General features: G+C 36.9%; 1 protein-coding gene across 2 annotated transcripts; it reads left to right on the top strand.

Annotated features, from left to right (window-relative positions):
* The first annotated feature begins 324 nt into the window (after positions 1–324).
* Positions 325–17,131, top strand: MAT1A (methionine adenosyltransferase 1A). 2 transcript variants are annotated; one of them, XM_062629161.1, is made up of 10 exons: positions 325–663; positions 3,330–3,418; positions 6,665–6,742; positions 7,595–7,717; positions 9,427–9,539; positions 11,080–11,223; positions 11,823–12,041; positions 14,899–15,081; positions 15,573–15,706; positions 16,365–17,131. In XM_062629161.1, exons 2-10 carry the CDS (start codon positions 3,370–3,372, stop codon positions 16,465–16,467), a joined length of 1,146 nt encoding a protein of 381 aa, XP_062485145.1. In that variant the 5' UTR covers positions 325–663; positions 3,330–3,369; the 3' UTR covers positions 16,468–17,131. The 2 variants fall into 2 exon arrangements, with proteins under 2 accessions (XP_062485145.1, XP_062485144.1); XM_062629160.1 differs by lacking the exon at positions 3,330–3,418.
* The last annotated feature ends 451 nt before the right edge of the window (positions 17,132–17,582 follow it).

Below are 17,582 nucleotides of genomic sequence, written 5' to 3' on the forward strand. Positions count from 1 at the left end.
TTTGCTAGGAAAGACATGCAATTACAGATTTTTCATCTATCCCTGTAAAACCACAACACACAGAAGCACAGCAAAGATTCCAGAATTAGGGGAGACTCAAACTGAAGAAGCAGCTGACCTGAACTATCACCAGTAGTCTGCATTAGTTCATGCTAAGTTGAGTTGCTAAGATAACCTATCTTGCACGGGTTGAATCCAGAACGTTTCTGAGAACTGAGTTAATTAGTGAAATATACTAAAGTTTACTAACTCCCCTGCCAAGAAATGGGCTCTTCCATTTGCCTCACATGATTATCTAGGCACTTTCACTTTTCCATATATAGGAGCAGCTCAGGGACTGACAGATCAGGCTAGGTAGGGATACAGACTTCAGGCACATGCATACTTCTTGCATGTGTACACAGATGCAAGCACATGCTGCTTTCACGCACTGAAGTTAGTGTAAGAAGTAATAAGTGAAGACAGCAACAGTCCTGCTGATAAAGAACCTTCTCCTTTAAAAGAAGACACTAGAGGTATAACTCTTCAATTACTGTTTATAATAATCCATCAGGAAAAGCATCACAATCATGAATGGGCCAGTGGATGGTTTATGTGATTACACACTGGATGATGAAGGGACTTTCATGTTCACATCAGAGTCGGTAGGAGAAGGACACCCAGGTAAGAAACCAGCTCTGGGAAGTGCATAAGAAGAATAATATTTTAATTTAAAATGTTTTTAAAAACATGAAGAAGAATTAATATGTTATTAATCTTATTATAGAAGTTATCTGTAGCAGGGCACTTTTAACTTTATTTCCATTGGATCTTGTCCATACAGACTATAGAACAGCTATAACTAGGGTGCTTCCAACAGTTTACATGCTTTTGCAGAGCATGTGTTGCACTGAGGAGGTCAATGGGGTTTATGGTTGCTGCTCCTTTTCATCTGAATGTCTTTCAGTATTACTGTGGAGACATTACTGTATCTCTCACAGACTCAAGTTTCACATATGGATAAGAATGCATAACTTGCTTCTCAAGTTCCGTATCTTTATGGGCCCTATGAAATTGTCCTGCACATATGCTATGCTCTAAAGCTGTCATCCACAAATATCTCTAAGCAGGCTATTTCAAAACCTCTAAAAATCAGTGGTTGCAGCAGCTGCACATGGCAAAGTTGCTGCTTTTTTTCCCCCATTCCATCATCTGATGCAATATATGGAATTGCTTAAGCAAATAGTGAACAGTTATTTGCTAAACTTTATGTATGGTCAGCAGAGCTTAGTTCAGTTTTGTTGAAAACAAATGTTCATCTGCCATAAACATGTACCTTGTGTCAACAGCCAGTGTTGCCCCAGATGAGGTCAGGGGACAATACACTGTTTGATGTCCTGAAAAGTGTATTTATTTTAGAAGCTGATTTCGCATCCTCTACCTTTTTCTGTAATAAGGATTTTTCAGGTCTGTACTCATGTTATGTGAATAAATCATAAATGGGTGAAATGACAGAGCAGAGAATAAAAACATCAGCAGTAAGAATTTCATATCTATAATTCTGATATTCTTCTATAATATTAACTTATTACTTCAGATTAAATCCATGGCTGATGCAATTGAGCACATCTCTGACAATGTCAAGGTAGCTACATCAGGTTAAGCCAGTTGGGGTTCTTTCTGATGTAACACAATCAGAAAATGACAACCACGTTTGATCCTTCAGACATAGGTCACCTCTCAAATTTGTACATAATTACAGCCAGCATCTGTAGTGCAATGTAGTTTCATAGGGAAAAGAACATTACACAATATGGTCATTTTAAATTTGTGATGGTATTTCCAATGATGACAGGTCACAATTTATGATACTCTATTTTTAACTCTGGGGCAATAATAGGTAGGTATCAGAACAGGAAGAGTTTGAGTCCGCAGGTTTAGCTTTGTCCTTTGTTTTCCTTTATTTCTCTTTTTGTCTTGTTTCTTGTTTTTGAATTTGGCCTGGTTTTTTAGTTCTTATGTCACACTTCCTATACTTCCTAGACCTCCGTTTGCCGTCAGTAGATCTTCTTTTAAGTCCCTCGAGCATTTTTCTCCTTCACTGGAATACTCAGCAGGCCTTTGAGAAACAACGTTACCACTTGTTAAATTTATGTACAGCCTCTCATATGGCAGAGGTTGCCAGATGTCTGGGTACTGTGAGGTGTGAAGTGGCAACATGAGAGCCTAGTTGTAGAGGGAGTGGAAAACTGGAATTTACTCAGATGTTCTCAAGACTGTGATATACTTTCTTAAAAAGTCTTCATGTAGGGGCTGAAAACATAAATGCCTATGACAAAGGAAAGCTACAGATTTTCCAGATCAAAGAAGGACCCTAAGTAACTCTGGGTGGTCCTGCAAATTCTTGTTGCTGAACACAACCCAGCAATAGGTCTTAATCATCTCAGCAATAGCTGTAGTTTCTGACAGCAAATTGATCACCCTTATATCCTAGGCAACGCCCTTTTCCCTTCCTGGTTTTACACGAGGGCTGTATACATGCCGTTAGGTTTTTATCATCCAGGAAAAGCTAGGCTATTTCTTAAAATGGGACCCAGTGTCTGAGGCTGTAGTTGGGCTTCTGACATTATCAATAGCACTAAAATTTTATTGTGAGTTTTGAGTTTCTCTGATACCAAATGGATAATCTGCATGTTCTTGATTATTTCTCTTCTGCATGTGATAGTATAATTTTGCTAGAAGGCATTATGTGAAGTAAAGACCCTGAATCACATCTCTGTCTGGTGGAAATTTGAATTGTTCTGATTATATTAGCTGGGGACTGAATGCCTTAATAGAGACCTTTTTCTTAATAAACAAAGCAGGAGAAAATACATGCTTATTTATTTAGGTACACAGAGAACTGCCTTACACCTGTGCAATGCCTAAGGGTTGTGTGTCACTAAGAAGCCCAAATTCCACAGATGCAAGTAATAGCTAGCCATAATTAACATATAGGTATTACTTATGGTCTCCAAAGACTTTATATAAGACTCCGTTTATTCTATCTTCTCAGTCCAAATTATTAAAAATTACTTGGGTATAAAATGTGGGACTTCCTTCCAGGTTTTTAACCTTGGCATTTAGTGGGGTAAATTCCAAACTCTCTGAAGACATATGCATAACTTCTTCATTTCAACATAAGCACATAGATAGCAGCACAGGGAAGAGAAATACTTATTTTGATTTAGATAGCTGTTTTTTTGTCACTGCTCCATTTTGCTTTCTCCAGTAGTGTCTGTCCATGCTGCACAATGGTTTCACTGTGCTTTGAAAGGCATTGTGTTTCTCTGATCCACAATGTCTTACAGGTGCCAAACCATTTAGGATTAATTCCTTCCCCTATATGGTATGACTTCAGGTGGAATTGCCTACAAACAGAATGTCATTCAGTTTTCCAGTAAGTACCAAGGAATCTCTTTAAAATATAAGAGAAAACATCTACTAAAACCACCCTTAGATTTTCAACCAGACTAAAAGCATATATTTATCTTCTGGATATTCACAGGAAAAAAAAAACAAAACCCAAAACCCCAAAATCACCAAAACAAATAAACAAAACCCAAAACTAAACATATGAACAAAATATTCCCAAATCTAAACAGAAAATGCATATCTTTTCAGCAAGTTGATGCTTGCGTGTCTTAAATCTAATATTATATATACTTAACAATACCTAACATTGTGTATGCTTAACAATATACATAATACTTCATTAAACTGTGTATTGAACAAAGAGAACAGATGTACGGGATATTTGAACAGTGTAGTGTTAATATTGAAGTACCACTGTAGTTATCAATTAGCACTCATCCTGTCTTTTAAATAGGAAAATTGTAATACAGCACAATTCAGCAGTACTGTAGGTACTCATGGGAGCAGAGTAGAGGGGCAGGATCACCTCCTTTGACCTCCTGGTCACGCTCCTTTTGATGCAGCCCAGGATACGGTTGGCTTTCTGGGCTGTGAGTGCACACTGCTGGCTCATGTTCATTTTCTCATCGACCAACACCCCCAAGTCCTTCTCCTCAGGGCTGCTCTCAATCCAGCCTCTGCCCAGCCTGTATCTGTGCTTTGGGGAGGTCCTGAGACCTTGCAGATGTCACAGCTTGTGTTAGGCTCTTACTTAGTCTAGATTCACGTAACAAACTTATGTCCAACTATGTGGAAAACTGTGAAGCTCTTTCTAATTACTGGAGATCACTTTTGTTGTTGAATGCCTTCTTCTTAATTTGACAACCAGGCATTTGAATAAGGTTTATCATCAGCTCCACAGACTAATTCCTATGGCTAACTGGCATCTCTGCCATAAGGCTGAGCCTGTGGGAAGATTTGGTTTCCTGAAAAAAATTTATAGCTATCTAATACTTTCCTGCTCAGTCAAGAAATCCTCAGCCTAGACATTGCTTTTGCAATATTTATACTATTCGCTACATGAAGGTATGCATAAAGTGAAATCTTACCTATGACATAGTTTTTTAAATAATAATGCCTCACCAGACATGGTCGATCATGCTTTCCCCATTTCCAAAAAAAAAGAAGTAACAAAAAAAGGAAGGACAAACATACGCTGTCACATTTAGCAGCTAATAAGACAAATGGGACAGTTGAGAAATTTCAATAACAGAACAAAGGATGCACAAAGCTTCCTAAGCATTGCTAAAAATAGAATGCCTAGTTTTGTTTTACACCAGAGACCTTTACTAATAGACATGCCTTTACTTGAATGAATTTCAGGGAAAAAAAAAAATGAAAAAAAACCCACAACAAGAAAACATCCTGTTAAATCTTCACTTTCTGATTTCACTGCTTACTATGGCTAATGCTTCCCTGAGACATTTCAAAATGAACATGAAGTTCTTTGTACCAGAGAGGTGCCACAAGGAGAAGTGAGGATGAATTAATCATATGAGATTACCTGTACTCATCTTGAATGTTTTGAAAAGAATGCATATAATATCCCTGTATGTGCCATACAAGAAACTTAGACAAACATGAGACACTGGCATCTAATGCAGGTGAGACACTTCATGTGGACCAAGGACAGGGTTAAAGGTTGTTCCTGGCACAGAAATTCTGTGTGGTGAATAAAAACTACAAAGCAATTCAAATCACCAGGAGTTTGCTGTAGGTCATTGGACCTGCACTAAGAAAATCATCCTATCCTAGTTGCTGTGTTGTCCCACCCTGGTAATCAAATATTGCATATTTTGGTCAATATTTTTTGCTGTTATGCTTGCAAATATGGCTGTATTTCCTTATAAAATCAGAAACTTTGAAGAGAGCAAGCAGAGATACATTTTAATCACTCTTGCCACCTTTGTCCCCAGTCTTGTTAAACAATGTTCATTTGGACTTTAACTAAATTGCAAGAATTGCATCTGATTCCTGTTTGGTAATAATTATCTCAAATTTAGTCATCCAAGCACAGTTCTTGCAAGGCTAAAAGTCCCAGTGCAGCCTTCATTTACTAATTGTCTTTTGTGTTCATTCTTTTTGTGATCAAGTGGTTAATATGAGAGATAAAAGTGTCAGGATCACATTAGTTCTCTAGTCTTCGATTTGTCCCTCTTAGCTAAATGTAGTACACCTTCCTAATGAAAATAAATGAGAATACATTTTGACTTGAGGGTAAATGTATTAAAAGTCTCTAATGACATACTTTTACAAAACTGGTTTCCAACATTGTGTTGCAAATGGCAAGGAAAGAGATTAATTTATTTTGCCACACATCATGTTATGGCAACATCTAAACACAGTATGCAATATTAAGCTTTTTTTAAAGAACAATAAAATTAAAATAGATGAGAAAATTACCATTTTCATGTGAAAAGCTTTGTTACGGGTGCTGCTCTTTTGTCTTCCTTAAATTAGCTACATTATTTGACTGAGATTCATTATTCATCAAAAAGTAAGAAAAGAAAGAAAAAAAGATTATTATGATACACCTCAGCTGAAACCTTTGTATTTGTGATGTAACTGAAGATGCACTACTCAAGATTTACCTCAGGAAAACTTCAGTTGGTAACCCCTTCTTGCTTCTGCATCTGCTACTTCTGTGCCTTAGTTGGATTGCAGGGATTATTAGGAGATGGCATTGCAGGATGGTAGGAAGCAGTGAGAAGACGCAAACCAGAAACAGGCACTTGACTATAAGCAGTAGCTTGTATGTATTAATCTAAACACGTTCTCAGGCTTTACCAGCAGTGTTGGTGTGCTATATTCCAACTTTCTGTCAGGAAGATGGAAGTTGATGGTGGAATATCACCTTGATGTTAGAATGCTACTGATGTGGAGTGCATGCTATATTGACATTGTCAGAGGAGGAGAAGGCTGGGAGAAAAGCTTTTTAGCCTCTCAGGAAATTCTATGCATAACATACTTGTTTCATACCTAAGTGCAGAAAACTGCAGGTAAAGTTATAGTCTGTATTATTTTACATCAGTAAGTAAATTCTCTGTTTTATCTACTGACTTGGTTTGCAGGATGTTGCATTTGTCTTTCTATTTAGCTAGCTTATATACTCCATTAAAAAGCAATAAAAGAATTCCTTGATGAAATACCTACCCTTTCAAAGCAATGCAAACAGTCCATGTTTTTTGTACAGAGTGCTATGGTTTAGAATCACAACTTTGATGTTTTGCAGATAAAATCTGTGATCAAATCAGTGATGCTGTACTAGATGCCCATCTCAAACAAGACCCAAATGCCAAGGTTGCTTGCGGTAAGTTGTCTGGTGCTTTTCTTTAAGTCATCACCCAGTCACTGTTCTTTTTTTATGATGTTTGCGAAGAGCTTGATGCTATCATTTGTTAACTTATTTTACTCTCAGAAAATCACATAAAAATTACAGTCTTGAAAAGAAGGAGAGAGGAGAAGAAACAGTAAAAGTTTTTATAAAGACTGAAGCCTAAGCTGGCTGTAGAAAGGTAGGATAGTTAACTTTTTGTGTGGACTGAATTTTCCTGGGAGAAACAGATTTGGCTTTGTTATAGTGGATTTTTGAAAGAATATTTGAATTTTTTGTTGAAAAGTTCATTTACTATATTTAGTAAAGTACTGATTTTTCAGTCCAGGTCCCCATAACTGCTTGGGTTTTTTAAATCTCTTCAGAAAGAGTTGTACTATCAACTTTGAGGTTATTATGTCAGCTCATGCGTTAGGTGACTAACCTCCATCTTCAGATTCTTCCTCCTGGGCCTGCACAGGTCAACTTCAAAATAGTTGGTTGCTGATGAGTTTCATTTAGCCTCAGTATGTATCTTTGAGTGATTAAGTAGATTTAGAAATCAGAACTTAATGCTGTATTTGCTTAAAATCCATGCATATCGCTGAATCATGCTCAGTGTTTTGACTTTCCAGTTTGTAGATAAGACATATTCTTTTCCTTTCTTTCAGACATACAGTGAATAGGGAAAGAATTTGTTGTAGAATAATGCGAAAAATATGGGTATAAAGGACTTACTCTGTATATACCCATTAGATCTCTCAAACTCACTATCATTACAAACAGTTATTTGCCTTAGTGGTCAGGGTTACTCTGCTGATGTAAACCTGTTTTCATCTCTCTTTTCAGAGACAGTATGTAAGACAGGAATGGTGTTGCTCTGTGGAGAGATCACATCTCATGCTATTGTGGATTACCAACGAGTTGTCCGAGATGCAATTAGACATATTGGCTATGATGATTCAGCTAAAGGTTGGTGGAAAAACTCATTAAATCATTGAAGAGCAAGCAATAGTCAACTGCAAACCAGGTCTTTCATCATTTCCACATATAGGCTTTAGCAAGCCTGGCAAAAACTGAATATCCTATGTGAAAGCTGCTTACATGGTGCTACGTGATACAATTTCTGGCTTTATACCAGTAAGTAGAAGAGCCATCATATATTATTTAAAACTGAGAGGATGTAGGCAGAACATACTTTGAACTGTGGTATTAGTCCAGAATACTTACCTGCAACCTGAGCACCAGTATTTACCACTCTTCCGAACTTGTGAGAACTCGAATGTTGCTCTTCATTTGGCAAGCTGATTGATGCATCTTGGTGAGAAAGAGGGAGTTAGAAACCTAGTTCATTTCATTGTACCATTATATATTTGTACTGTGGTTAGCATCTAGAATTCCCAGGTGTAAAGCAGGTTCTCACTCTGCAAGGGGGTCTGTTAGCTCTGAGCAACACCTCCTATGCTGAGGAAAGTGCGGTCCAAATCCAATTTGTGTAACGTACAAATGATAAAAAAGGCAAAATGCTTTACATACCAGACACTTTCTGATTTGTCATATACCTTATACATTACAAATACTTCAGGTATACTATTACAATGAAGTGTATCTTCTAAGAGCTTTTAATTAAAAACAGTTGTTTCCTGAAGTCCTTTAATTGCTATTGGATTTAGAGGCAGATTGTGGACAGAGAATATTATAGTAGCACATCTGTAAGTTTCACCATCATGTAACAGCAGTGCTTTCAAAAAAACCTAGTAAATGTAGTAAATCTCCTTTCTATTCTACATGCCAAAAGTGATAAGAAGAGATGCAGTGACCCAGCAAAAAATGAGAAGCTAAACAAAACATGCATGGAAATATAATTTTCTTCTCTACATAGCTCACTTAAAAGAGGGTGAAGAGCATTTTTCAAGTGGATCATGTGCATATGGATGTGTATATGTATGTTTCATTGGCTGAACATGAGTTTGGTCAGCAGCTGCCAGTAGCTACAGTCTAGGAAAGGCTGTATTTGGAGAGAAGCAAGTTACGATTAACATACTTAGGAACAGGTAGAAAATTTTGCTTTCTGTAAGTCTTTCAATTTTAAAAACCTTCCTTTTGACCTTAGAAAGTAATGTAAAGTAAATTCCCACTTCCAGATTTGCTGTGAGACTTGCTGTGGCTCTCTAACAAACTTCCATGAGAGATTTAGGCACAATAACCACTTTACATGTATTACAAATAAAGTATCAGAGAACAAAGCCTTCGACTGCTGAAATCATCAGTTCCTTGGAATTTATGTAGAGGTTTTTAATAGTGTTTATTTGGCAGAGGCTCATAATCTACTTTTTTTTTGCTAGTTTTGTGCAGTTAATTCATAATTTGAATTAGCTTGGCACAGGATGCCAATGCAAAAGAAAAATAAGCTGTAAGAAGCAATAAAGACAATCCTATATACTCCACTCCCTCCCCCAGAAAGGTTTCAAATGTTGTGTTGACATAAAAGAAAAAAAAACAAACTAAAAATAGCAGTTAGGTTTTGAGTTCTGAACATGGTATCCTTCTGAATGAAATTTTTGTCATATGGTTCCACGTTACTTTCCTTAACTGTGACAAAAAAGGCTAATTCACTGCTATTATTTTTTTCCAAATAGGTTTTGATTACGAATTCACTGTTATTCTTTTTTTCTAAATAGGTTTTGATTACAAGACTTGTAATGTTTTAGTGGCACTGGAACAGCAGTCACCTGATATTGCCCAAGGTGTTCATCTACACAGGGATGAAGAAGATGTTGGTGCTGGAGATCAGGTAAACATAACATCACATCTAAACCAACAAAGCTGTTTGTTTGAGTGGAAAGTTTACCCCATCTTACTGCCCTGTTTTCTAACTCAAAACCCATGTAAAGATTTCCACACTTCAATCTTGGGCTACCCCAGAATGAAGAACATATTTTTATTAAAACAATTGGAACTTCATTGAGGGCAGACCTTTGCCTGGTGTTATAGCACTTTATGCAAGTCAGAAAAGCTCTGACAGTTTGCAGTAGCTGAGGATGTCTCCATTAGAACTTACTCAAGATTATTTGCTACTGTATTTAATTATTTTTTTTTTTAATTGAGTATCTTTAGATTCATTAAACCATTCATCTTGCATCCAAACTTGTTTTGTAAGATGGAATAAACAAAGGATCTTTTAACTTTCATGGAGCTTTTGAGATTTTACACAGCAAAAAATTAGGCAATGTTTCAACTGTCTTCAGCGTTAGTACTGTGAAAGCAAATATGCTAGAGCACTTTTATTTCTCACTTATTTCCCAGAGGCATCTATTGTAATAGATGTTTCACATAATTAAGGCTGTCCAAACTGCATTTCTATGAGCTCAATAACACATGTAGATAATTATGTTATGTTCCCAAGAGAAAGATGCCATAATCTAACTGATGCTAATATGAGGGAGTTTAGCATTTACAGTATTACTAGTAATTACTAGTTTATAACAATGCTGTTGAGAACCATAAATGGCAATATCAGAGTCCAGAAGCCAAGCTAATATTGTTCAAAAATCTCCCGACGACTAAATTAAAATGCTTTTATGCTGTCTTGAAGACAGAATTCTACTTAAGATGAAAAGATATCTGACTTTCTTTGGCATTTTGATGATCTCCCTTCCCATCACATCAAAGTACCTTCCTGCCTTTTTTTTTTTTTTTTTTTTTTTTACCACAACATACACTGGGTGAGAAGAAAGAAAATGCTGCTAACTCTTTTTAAGAAACGATGGTCTGATGCATGGAGCATGACTGAATAGCCATAGATGCTGTGGCTAGAAGCATGTGGCATTGTAAATCTGAGACAGACGCCTTAAACTGTTGAATGGTACTTTGTTCGTGGTGTGGAGTATTCACATCCCATTCCACTGAAGTTTCAAATGGAAGCTGCAGTATAAGTGTGTCTGCATTCATACATAAAAGCCTCTACAACCTTTCCAGGCTAATGATACCACTTTTCTCACGACAGAATAGTCCTGAAATTGTTTTCCTTTAACAGATTTCTTTCCTGTGAAAGAACCTGATTTCTTCACAAAAGTGTCTGCATTTTTGTCTAGGTTTTCAGCTCAATATGTAAACCTTCAGGCTTTCAGGGAAAAATTCTGGAAACAAGGTTTGTTTCTCATTACACTGTAACATGTTGGAGCCTGATCTGAGTTTAGGCTTCCTACACTGTAATATAAAACAGTAGAAAGTAAACCTAAAGGTATTGTTTACTCTTTGCTTCAGATGAAATCTCACTGCATTTGGTTGTGGTGCTTTTAACAATGATTGAAGTATATTTTCTCCTCCTGTAGGGTTTGATGTTTGGTTATGCAACAGATGAAACAGAAGAATGTATGCCTCTAACAATTATTCTTGCACACAAGCTGAATGCCAGGTTAGCAGAGTTGAGGCGTAATGGAGAACTTCCTTGGCTAAGGCCTGACTCCAAAACACAGGTAAATACTGCTATAGATTAGTTGAAAACTAATACTTTTTCTTTCCAGAATTCTTAAATCTTTTTCTAGACAGCAATTGAGGGTGTTCAGAGTACCAGGGTAAACTACAAGTAGCAGGTAGAGCATTTCTACTGTTGGAAAATGGTTAACTTGCATCAGAGTGCTAGGAGCACTTAACCACCTATCAGTGAAGAAACATTTAACCTTTCAGACCTAAGTGGTCTGTGCTCATTGAAAAAGTGTCAGGAGATATAAAGGATTTGTTTGTATTTAGGGATTCAGCTGGCCTTTTTGAAGAGGCACTGAGAATATAAATTTCTGAGGCTTGTGAGTTTCATTGGAAATCCCAAATGAAAGACACATTTTGGACAACTTCATAGAAAATGAGATTGTCCATATTGAGCAAAAAATAAAGAATGAGAAAATAGGCTTTTTTTCTCATACCTTGGCAACAGTGTGAGCAGTGATGATTATAATGTCAGCATTGACATTTTGCTACAATTTTGTTCTTGGAAGAGCATAACGTGTTTGATGTAGAGCAGTAATACCTTTTATAGTAACTTTGTTTTTTTCTTCCTCCTTCTCCCTGTTCTATTCAGGTCACAGTTCAGTATATCCAGGAGAATGGAGCAGTCATCCCAGTGCGTGTTCACACCATTGTGATATCTGTGCAGCATGATGAAACCGTTTCGCTAGAGAATATGCGCAGAACCCTGAAGGATCGTGTGATCCGAGCTGTTGTCCCTGCAAAATACTTGGATGAGAAAACTATTTATCACCTTCAACCTAGTGGACGTTTTGTTATTGGAGGACCTCAGGTTTGTGTAGTATTATTTTGGTGCTTTTATCAGCTTGCCTTTGTCATTGGCTGTGTCTTAAAACAAATGCTCAGCTCTTTGTCACATCTGTCCTAGGGTGGAAGACACAAGCTGCCTAGTGGAAATATTAAATGCAGTTTTATGTGTTAGAAGCACCCAGGGTTTCATGTGCTGTATGCCAAAGCAACCTTTGAGGTCATGGTTATATCATACATGTGTTGTGATTAGGCAGGCAAGTTGAGCTGAATCTTACATTGCATGTGGAAAGTACAGCCCAGCTCTGGGTATCCTCAAACCCTCTGAAATCCAGCACTGAGACGTGCAGTTCTTTCTCATGGAAAACACTTCTTACAGAGAGACGGACACAAGTTTTACTTCTCTTACAGTGAATGTGGTTTTCATGTCTGTATAGCTCATACTGTTCTGCCTGACACCTGAGGGTGCTCATCTGTTCTGAAAATCAGCCCCTGATAGGCTCCTCCTAGTGAGAAAATAAATGTTTCTTTTGCTTTATTGAGACAACATGGGAGGTGTGATTTGTGATTTGATCCTGTGCTCACAGAAGTCAGGAAGAAATTCCACTCTCTGTAGGATCAAGACTAATGAGATTTAGCTTTTTAAAACAAATTCACCATTCCCAATGTTTTCAGTTCCCTTCAAAACTATCTCAGCAAAATTTCAAAGCTTCTTCCTGAAAATAGGTCCAATTTCCTACAATTCAAAATAGACATTATTTTTCCTTTGCTGTTCAAATTCATTCATTTACTGGAATTTGTTAGAAATATTTCTAAGGTGCTGTGTCTTTTTTACATTAGTGCCATTAAACAAGTACAAAGGTGTTGAGATTAATCATTATAATAATGATTATATACAAAATATATTTTTGTATAATTGAATTGATTGTATCACTGTAATTTTGTGTATCACTGACATCCTAGACTATAGACAAATGGAGACGCAAACTTGAACTGTAATTTGAGGCAAAGGAACTAATGCAGAAATCAGAGCTTCATACAAAAAAAAAGGCCACACATATGGAAATTTTCTGGTGTGCACTGAACTGCACCCATTAAAAAATGTAATATAATTATATATGGTAAGCCAACCAGGAACACAATTTCAGTTCTTGTAGTGGAACTATATTGCTCATGTTTGCACATACGAACACATGCACGTTGCAATCTATTTGCAGTTTAAACCTGTGGTAAGTTTACTTAGTATGGGGTCAATCTGCCTGTGGTGGCCATGGCCTTACAACTGCTATCATCACATGTGCAATTTACAATAGCATTGTGGCAAACAGAAAATAACTACTTCTTTCCTTATCTTTTCCATCTTGAACTCTTTTCAGAAGAGTATTACTCAGTTTTATTTTTAATAGCGCCAGCCATAGAAGGCTGTCTTAATCTCCCGCTCAGTTCATTAAAGAAGACACATGTATTTCACTTAGGATTTTCACCTTATATTTTTGAGCACGGTGGCACCTTGAATTCTGGCTATGGCAAAATTAGTACTTTTGCTCCTACCACCGTTTTCCCAACAGCAACAACAGCTGGTACTGTGAGGACATTACAGCTTGTCACAAAAGTGGCTTCCACACACTTTGCAAATGCATTTGTGCTCTTTCAGCAACTTTAAAATGAGGGGTGGTTTGTTTTTTTCCTTTCACCTGAAATTTGTCATCAGAATTTCATCACAAATTAAGGTCTGAGTCAAGTAGAAGAATCCAAGGACAGGATCCTTTAAACAAGCTCAACTATCTGTAATTCAGATTTATATCTCACTGCTTTTTTAGCAGACTGGAACAAACAGTGCCAAAGGTTTTCTTCTGTGTATATGCACAGTCTTTCTAAGAAAAACTTTGACTCTCCACTTGTGTTTGCTGTGCAAAAGTTCCAGCAGTTGAATTTTACTGACATGATATTCTGTAGAGAATTTCAAACCTGCCTGCAGAGGTGGGGACTGAATTTGAAATGTGGCTGTGTTTCCATTCACACCAGAAAGTTCAAGCATTTAGGAAACTGGAGTGTCGGACAATTGGTCAGCTAACCAAGATCAAATGAAAATATCAAGTATCTGTGAGCAGCAATCAGGATAGCTGTGTAGGCAGCTAGGAGGTTATCTGCACTTCCTTGTTTAATATTTTTAGAATATTCATCTAGAAGTATCTGTTCTTAAAAAGTGATCCTTCTTTCTCAATGAGCTATAACTGCCTACTACCCCATACATTTTGTCTGTAGTTTAAATTAGACTACAGATATTTTGGGGTTGGAAGTGGTGCTGGAAGTATTGTATGCCAGCCTCTATGTAATGATGTATAACGTGGCACTGACATGCCTTTTGATGGTAAATATGAAAAAGACATCTACTATTTAATAGACACAAAACTTCAGATTTTTATTAAAAGATATGAAAGCCTGATATTTATTTATTTATTTATTTATTTTTAACAGTTTAAAATCTCCCAGTAGTTCCTATATAGCATGTAGTTTGTTAAAAATACTCTCTGTTGTTTGGATGTGTTAGATATGTCAATTCTAAACTAAAGTTTCCATATTGTCTGGAATATTTACTTTTGAAACAGGCAGTGCATGCTCTAGCTATGGGGGGGTAGATCTATTTGCTTGATTACCAAATACAGTTTGTGTGTGGTTTGTTTTATGAATGTGTCTTTAAGGAACATTTATAGCCGCTGTTGTAGCTTGGTGAGACAAGTTAATTCCTTCAGCTAGCACACAGCAATCCACATTTGGTAAACTTACTTACAAGTTGTTGTAGCCTTCTGAAGGATGCATAACCTTAAGACTTACTTATAATAAAATGATTATAAAATGGAGAAATTCTTTTATGGATTCAGGGTGATGCTGGTGTTACTGGTCGAAAGATCATTGTGGATACCTATGGTGGCTGGGGAGCCCATGGAGGTGGTGCCTTTTCTGGCAAAGATTATACAAAGGTGGACCGATCAGCTGCCTACGCAGCCCGTTGGGTGGCCAAGTCTCTTGTGACAGCCGGGCTCTGTCGCCGTGTTCTGGTTCAGGTATAGTCTGTTGTGCATGTTGCTTTGCTCAGAAACATATTTCCTTTTCAAATTTACCTTGAATGCACATCATACAAGACACTAGTCGAAGCAGTCTTGGTGATAGCTTGGGGTTGTAAAACGGAAGACCCTGATGTGCTTGGTTCAAGACCACTGTAATGTCACAGCCTATCATCTCCTTGAAGCTGGAAATTTTCATTGAGCTTTCATTTTATTGGCTGTTATTCTGGAGACTTAAACCCTCTGACACCCACTGTCATGGAAATTAACATGGGTTGATTGGGTAATGGGGAAGAAAGTTATCCAGAGATCTTAGCATTTTCGGAGTTTTATCTTTTTTTTTTTTTTTCCTACAAATACAAATTATGCAAAGTGGGAAGTGAAGGAGAGGTCTTAGTTCTCCTAAGATGAATGCTTTCTTCTGTTGCATACTGCTGCCCACTGAGATGCCATGTTGATTTGCTAAATATGTTATCTTTTTTTTGCCATAGGTTTCTTATGCCATTGGGGTCGCGCATCCATTGTCCATTTCACTGTTCACTTATGGAACTTCCGAAAAAACAGAGAAAGAGCTGCTGGACATTGTGCACAAAAACTTTGATCTTCGGCCTGGAGTCATTGTCAGGTATAGAAACACACAAAAAGGATGTTGGTGATCACACCCTAGAAACAATTTGTTGCAAAACCAGTAGAAGTTGCAATGTAAGAGTCAGTCTCTTGAACTAGCATAGGATTGTTTCATGCAGTATAAAAGAGACTTTCTGTCATTCTGTCAGTCTTCACAGTTGATACTCCATGCATCTACTGACGTGCCATATCTTTTAAGATAGATCTTTTTAAGATAGCAGACCTTTTAAGACAGCATATCAAGCAGATGTACTTTTCAAGTTTCATATGAAACATATACTTTCAGCATTTGGCCTGATGTAGTAGGTGGAATTCAAATAAAATAACATTTGAATTCCAAGATTTTTAAATTACTTTACTGTGAAAAAATATATTTTTTGTTTTACAAAAGGAACTGAAAGTTATTTTATCTTTCCCATTAAAATTAGTAATTCTTAATAATAGTCTTTTCCTGAGGCCTAAAGTACTTCACGTTTAAGTTTTGTTGTCACTTTTATTGCTCTCTATTGGACACGTTCACTGGTATGCTTGCATCTCCAGAATATGCCTGCTTGCTTAAGGGTGTGAAATGGAAAATAAACGTCAGGATTTTAATGGTAGTTACCATGAAGTATCTTAACGTGAAGAATTTTCTCTGCTTTTTATTATACACACAGGGATTTGGACCTAAAAAAGCCCATTTACCAGAAGACTGCCTGTTATGGTCACTTTGGAAGAAATGAATTCTCATGGGAGGTGCCTAAAAAACTTGTGTTTTGATATTAGCAGTCATCCTTTGAAAACAAAAAGGAAGAGGAGTCCACTAATTATGAGGGTGCTCCCAAAAATCAAATCTGACAGCTTTGTATTCAGCAAAAGGAATTTTAGATTTTAAATTGAAAGAAAGAAAAGGATATTTTCTAGGAAATTGATTATTTTTAGCCCTCAGTGTCTTTCATTATCTAAGATATAAAGACAGTCTGGGTTTTTTTTTAATGAGCGTAAGACAACAAAATACAGTTTACTTTTTATTGCTGCTCTGTTGGTTCTTTTGATAAAAGCAAAGTATGACTCAGGTACACAAACCAACGGCTGACCCTCAAACCTGTCATGGGCAAAGTCAAGATGACTTTCCCAACTCTGACTAAGGATCAGCAGATCTCTTGCTTCTAATTAGACAATGAGAAATTCTGGGGTCCAATTTCCTTTCTGGAGTTTGCATTGCATACAGCTGGGGGTTGATTTGATGGGAGAAGGCTGAATATCACGTAACTGTATCTCAGCCTCTTTTGTAGATGTTAACATATACATAATATTTAAACCACCTTCATTGCATATGTGCTATTACCATTGTGTTTCAATTACCTGTGTTTTTGAAACATAAGTGTTCTCCTTTAAAATATCAATCGGTGAATAAAAGGCTTTTTCCTACCATGTATGTAAAGGTGCCTCTTTTCCTATTCCTTTTAATGTTAAGGTCCATCTCAACTCAGCCACTTACACTCTTGAAGGACTTTAGTTTACCAAGGTAATTGGCTTTTATTAGATTTTGGAACTGTGATACTAATTTATCTTTCACTACCTGTGTGATCTCTGTTTAGTTCATGTGATTAATAGAAACTTGGTGAAAAATTATTAGCTTCTTATTTTTAACTCTTAGGTTTATGCTATTCAGTATTCTCTCATAATTTTTGCTCCCAAACTGTTAGGTTTATTGCATGCCTTACTGGGTTTGATGTTCTTGTAGAATAAAATAGTGCATAGAAATAACTGCAAAGCATCAACAAATATGTATAGCATGAGGTTAAAATTTGGGCCACTATCCTCCCCAGCGGTGTCTCACCCAAGAACTAGCCGCTAGATGGCTGTGTGTCCCACAGCTGTGGGAGCCAGTT

Source organism: Pezoporus occidentalis, unplaced genomic scaffold (assembly GCF_034315485.1).
Source record: "Pezoporus occidentalis ecotype Australia unplaced genomic scaffold, CSIRO_AGI_Poc_V1 ctg33, whole genome shotgun sequence".
NCBI classification, from domain to species: domain Eukaryota; kingdom Metazoa; phylum Chordata; class Aves; order Psittaciformes; family Psittacidae; genus Pezoporus; species Pezoporus occidentalis.

What these genes read in the sequence shown, in the direction of transcription:
- MAT1A (XM_062629160.1), top strand. Translation starts at nt 570, where the DNA reads ATGAATGGGCCAGTGGATGGTTTATGTGATTACACACTGGATGATGAA. An exon ending in ATGTTGGTGCTGGAGATCAG is followed by an intron (nt 9,540 to 11,079) that starts GTAAACATAACA and finishes CTCCTCCTGTAG; the next exon opens with GGTTTGATGTTTGGTTATGC. An exon ending in TTGTTATTGGAGGACCTCAG is followed by an intron (nt 12,042 to 14,898) that starts GTTTGTGTAGTA and finishes TTATGGATTCAG; the next exon opens with GGTGATGCTGGTGTTACTGG.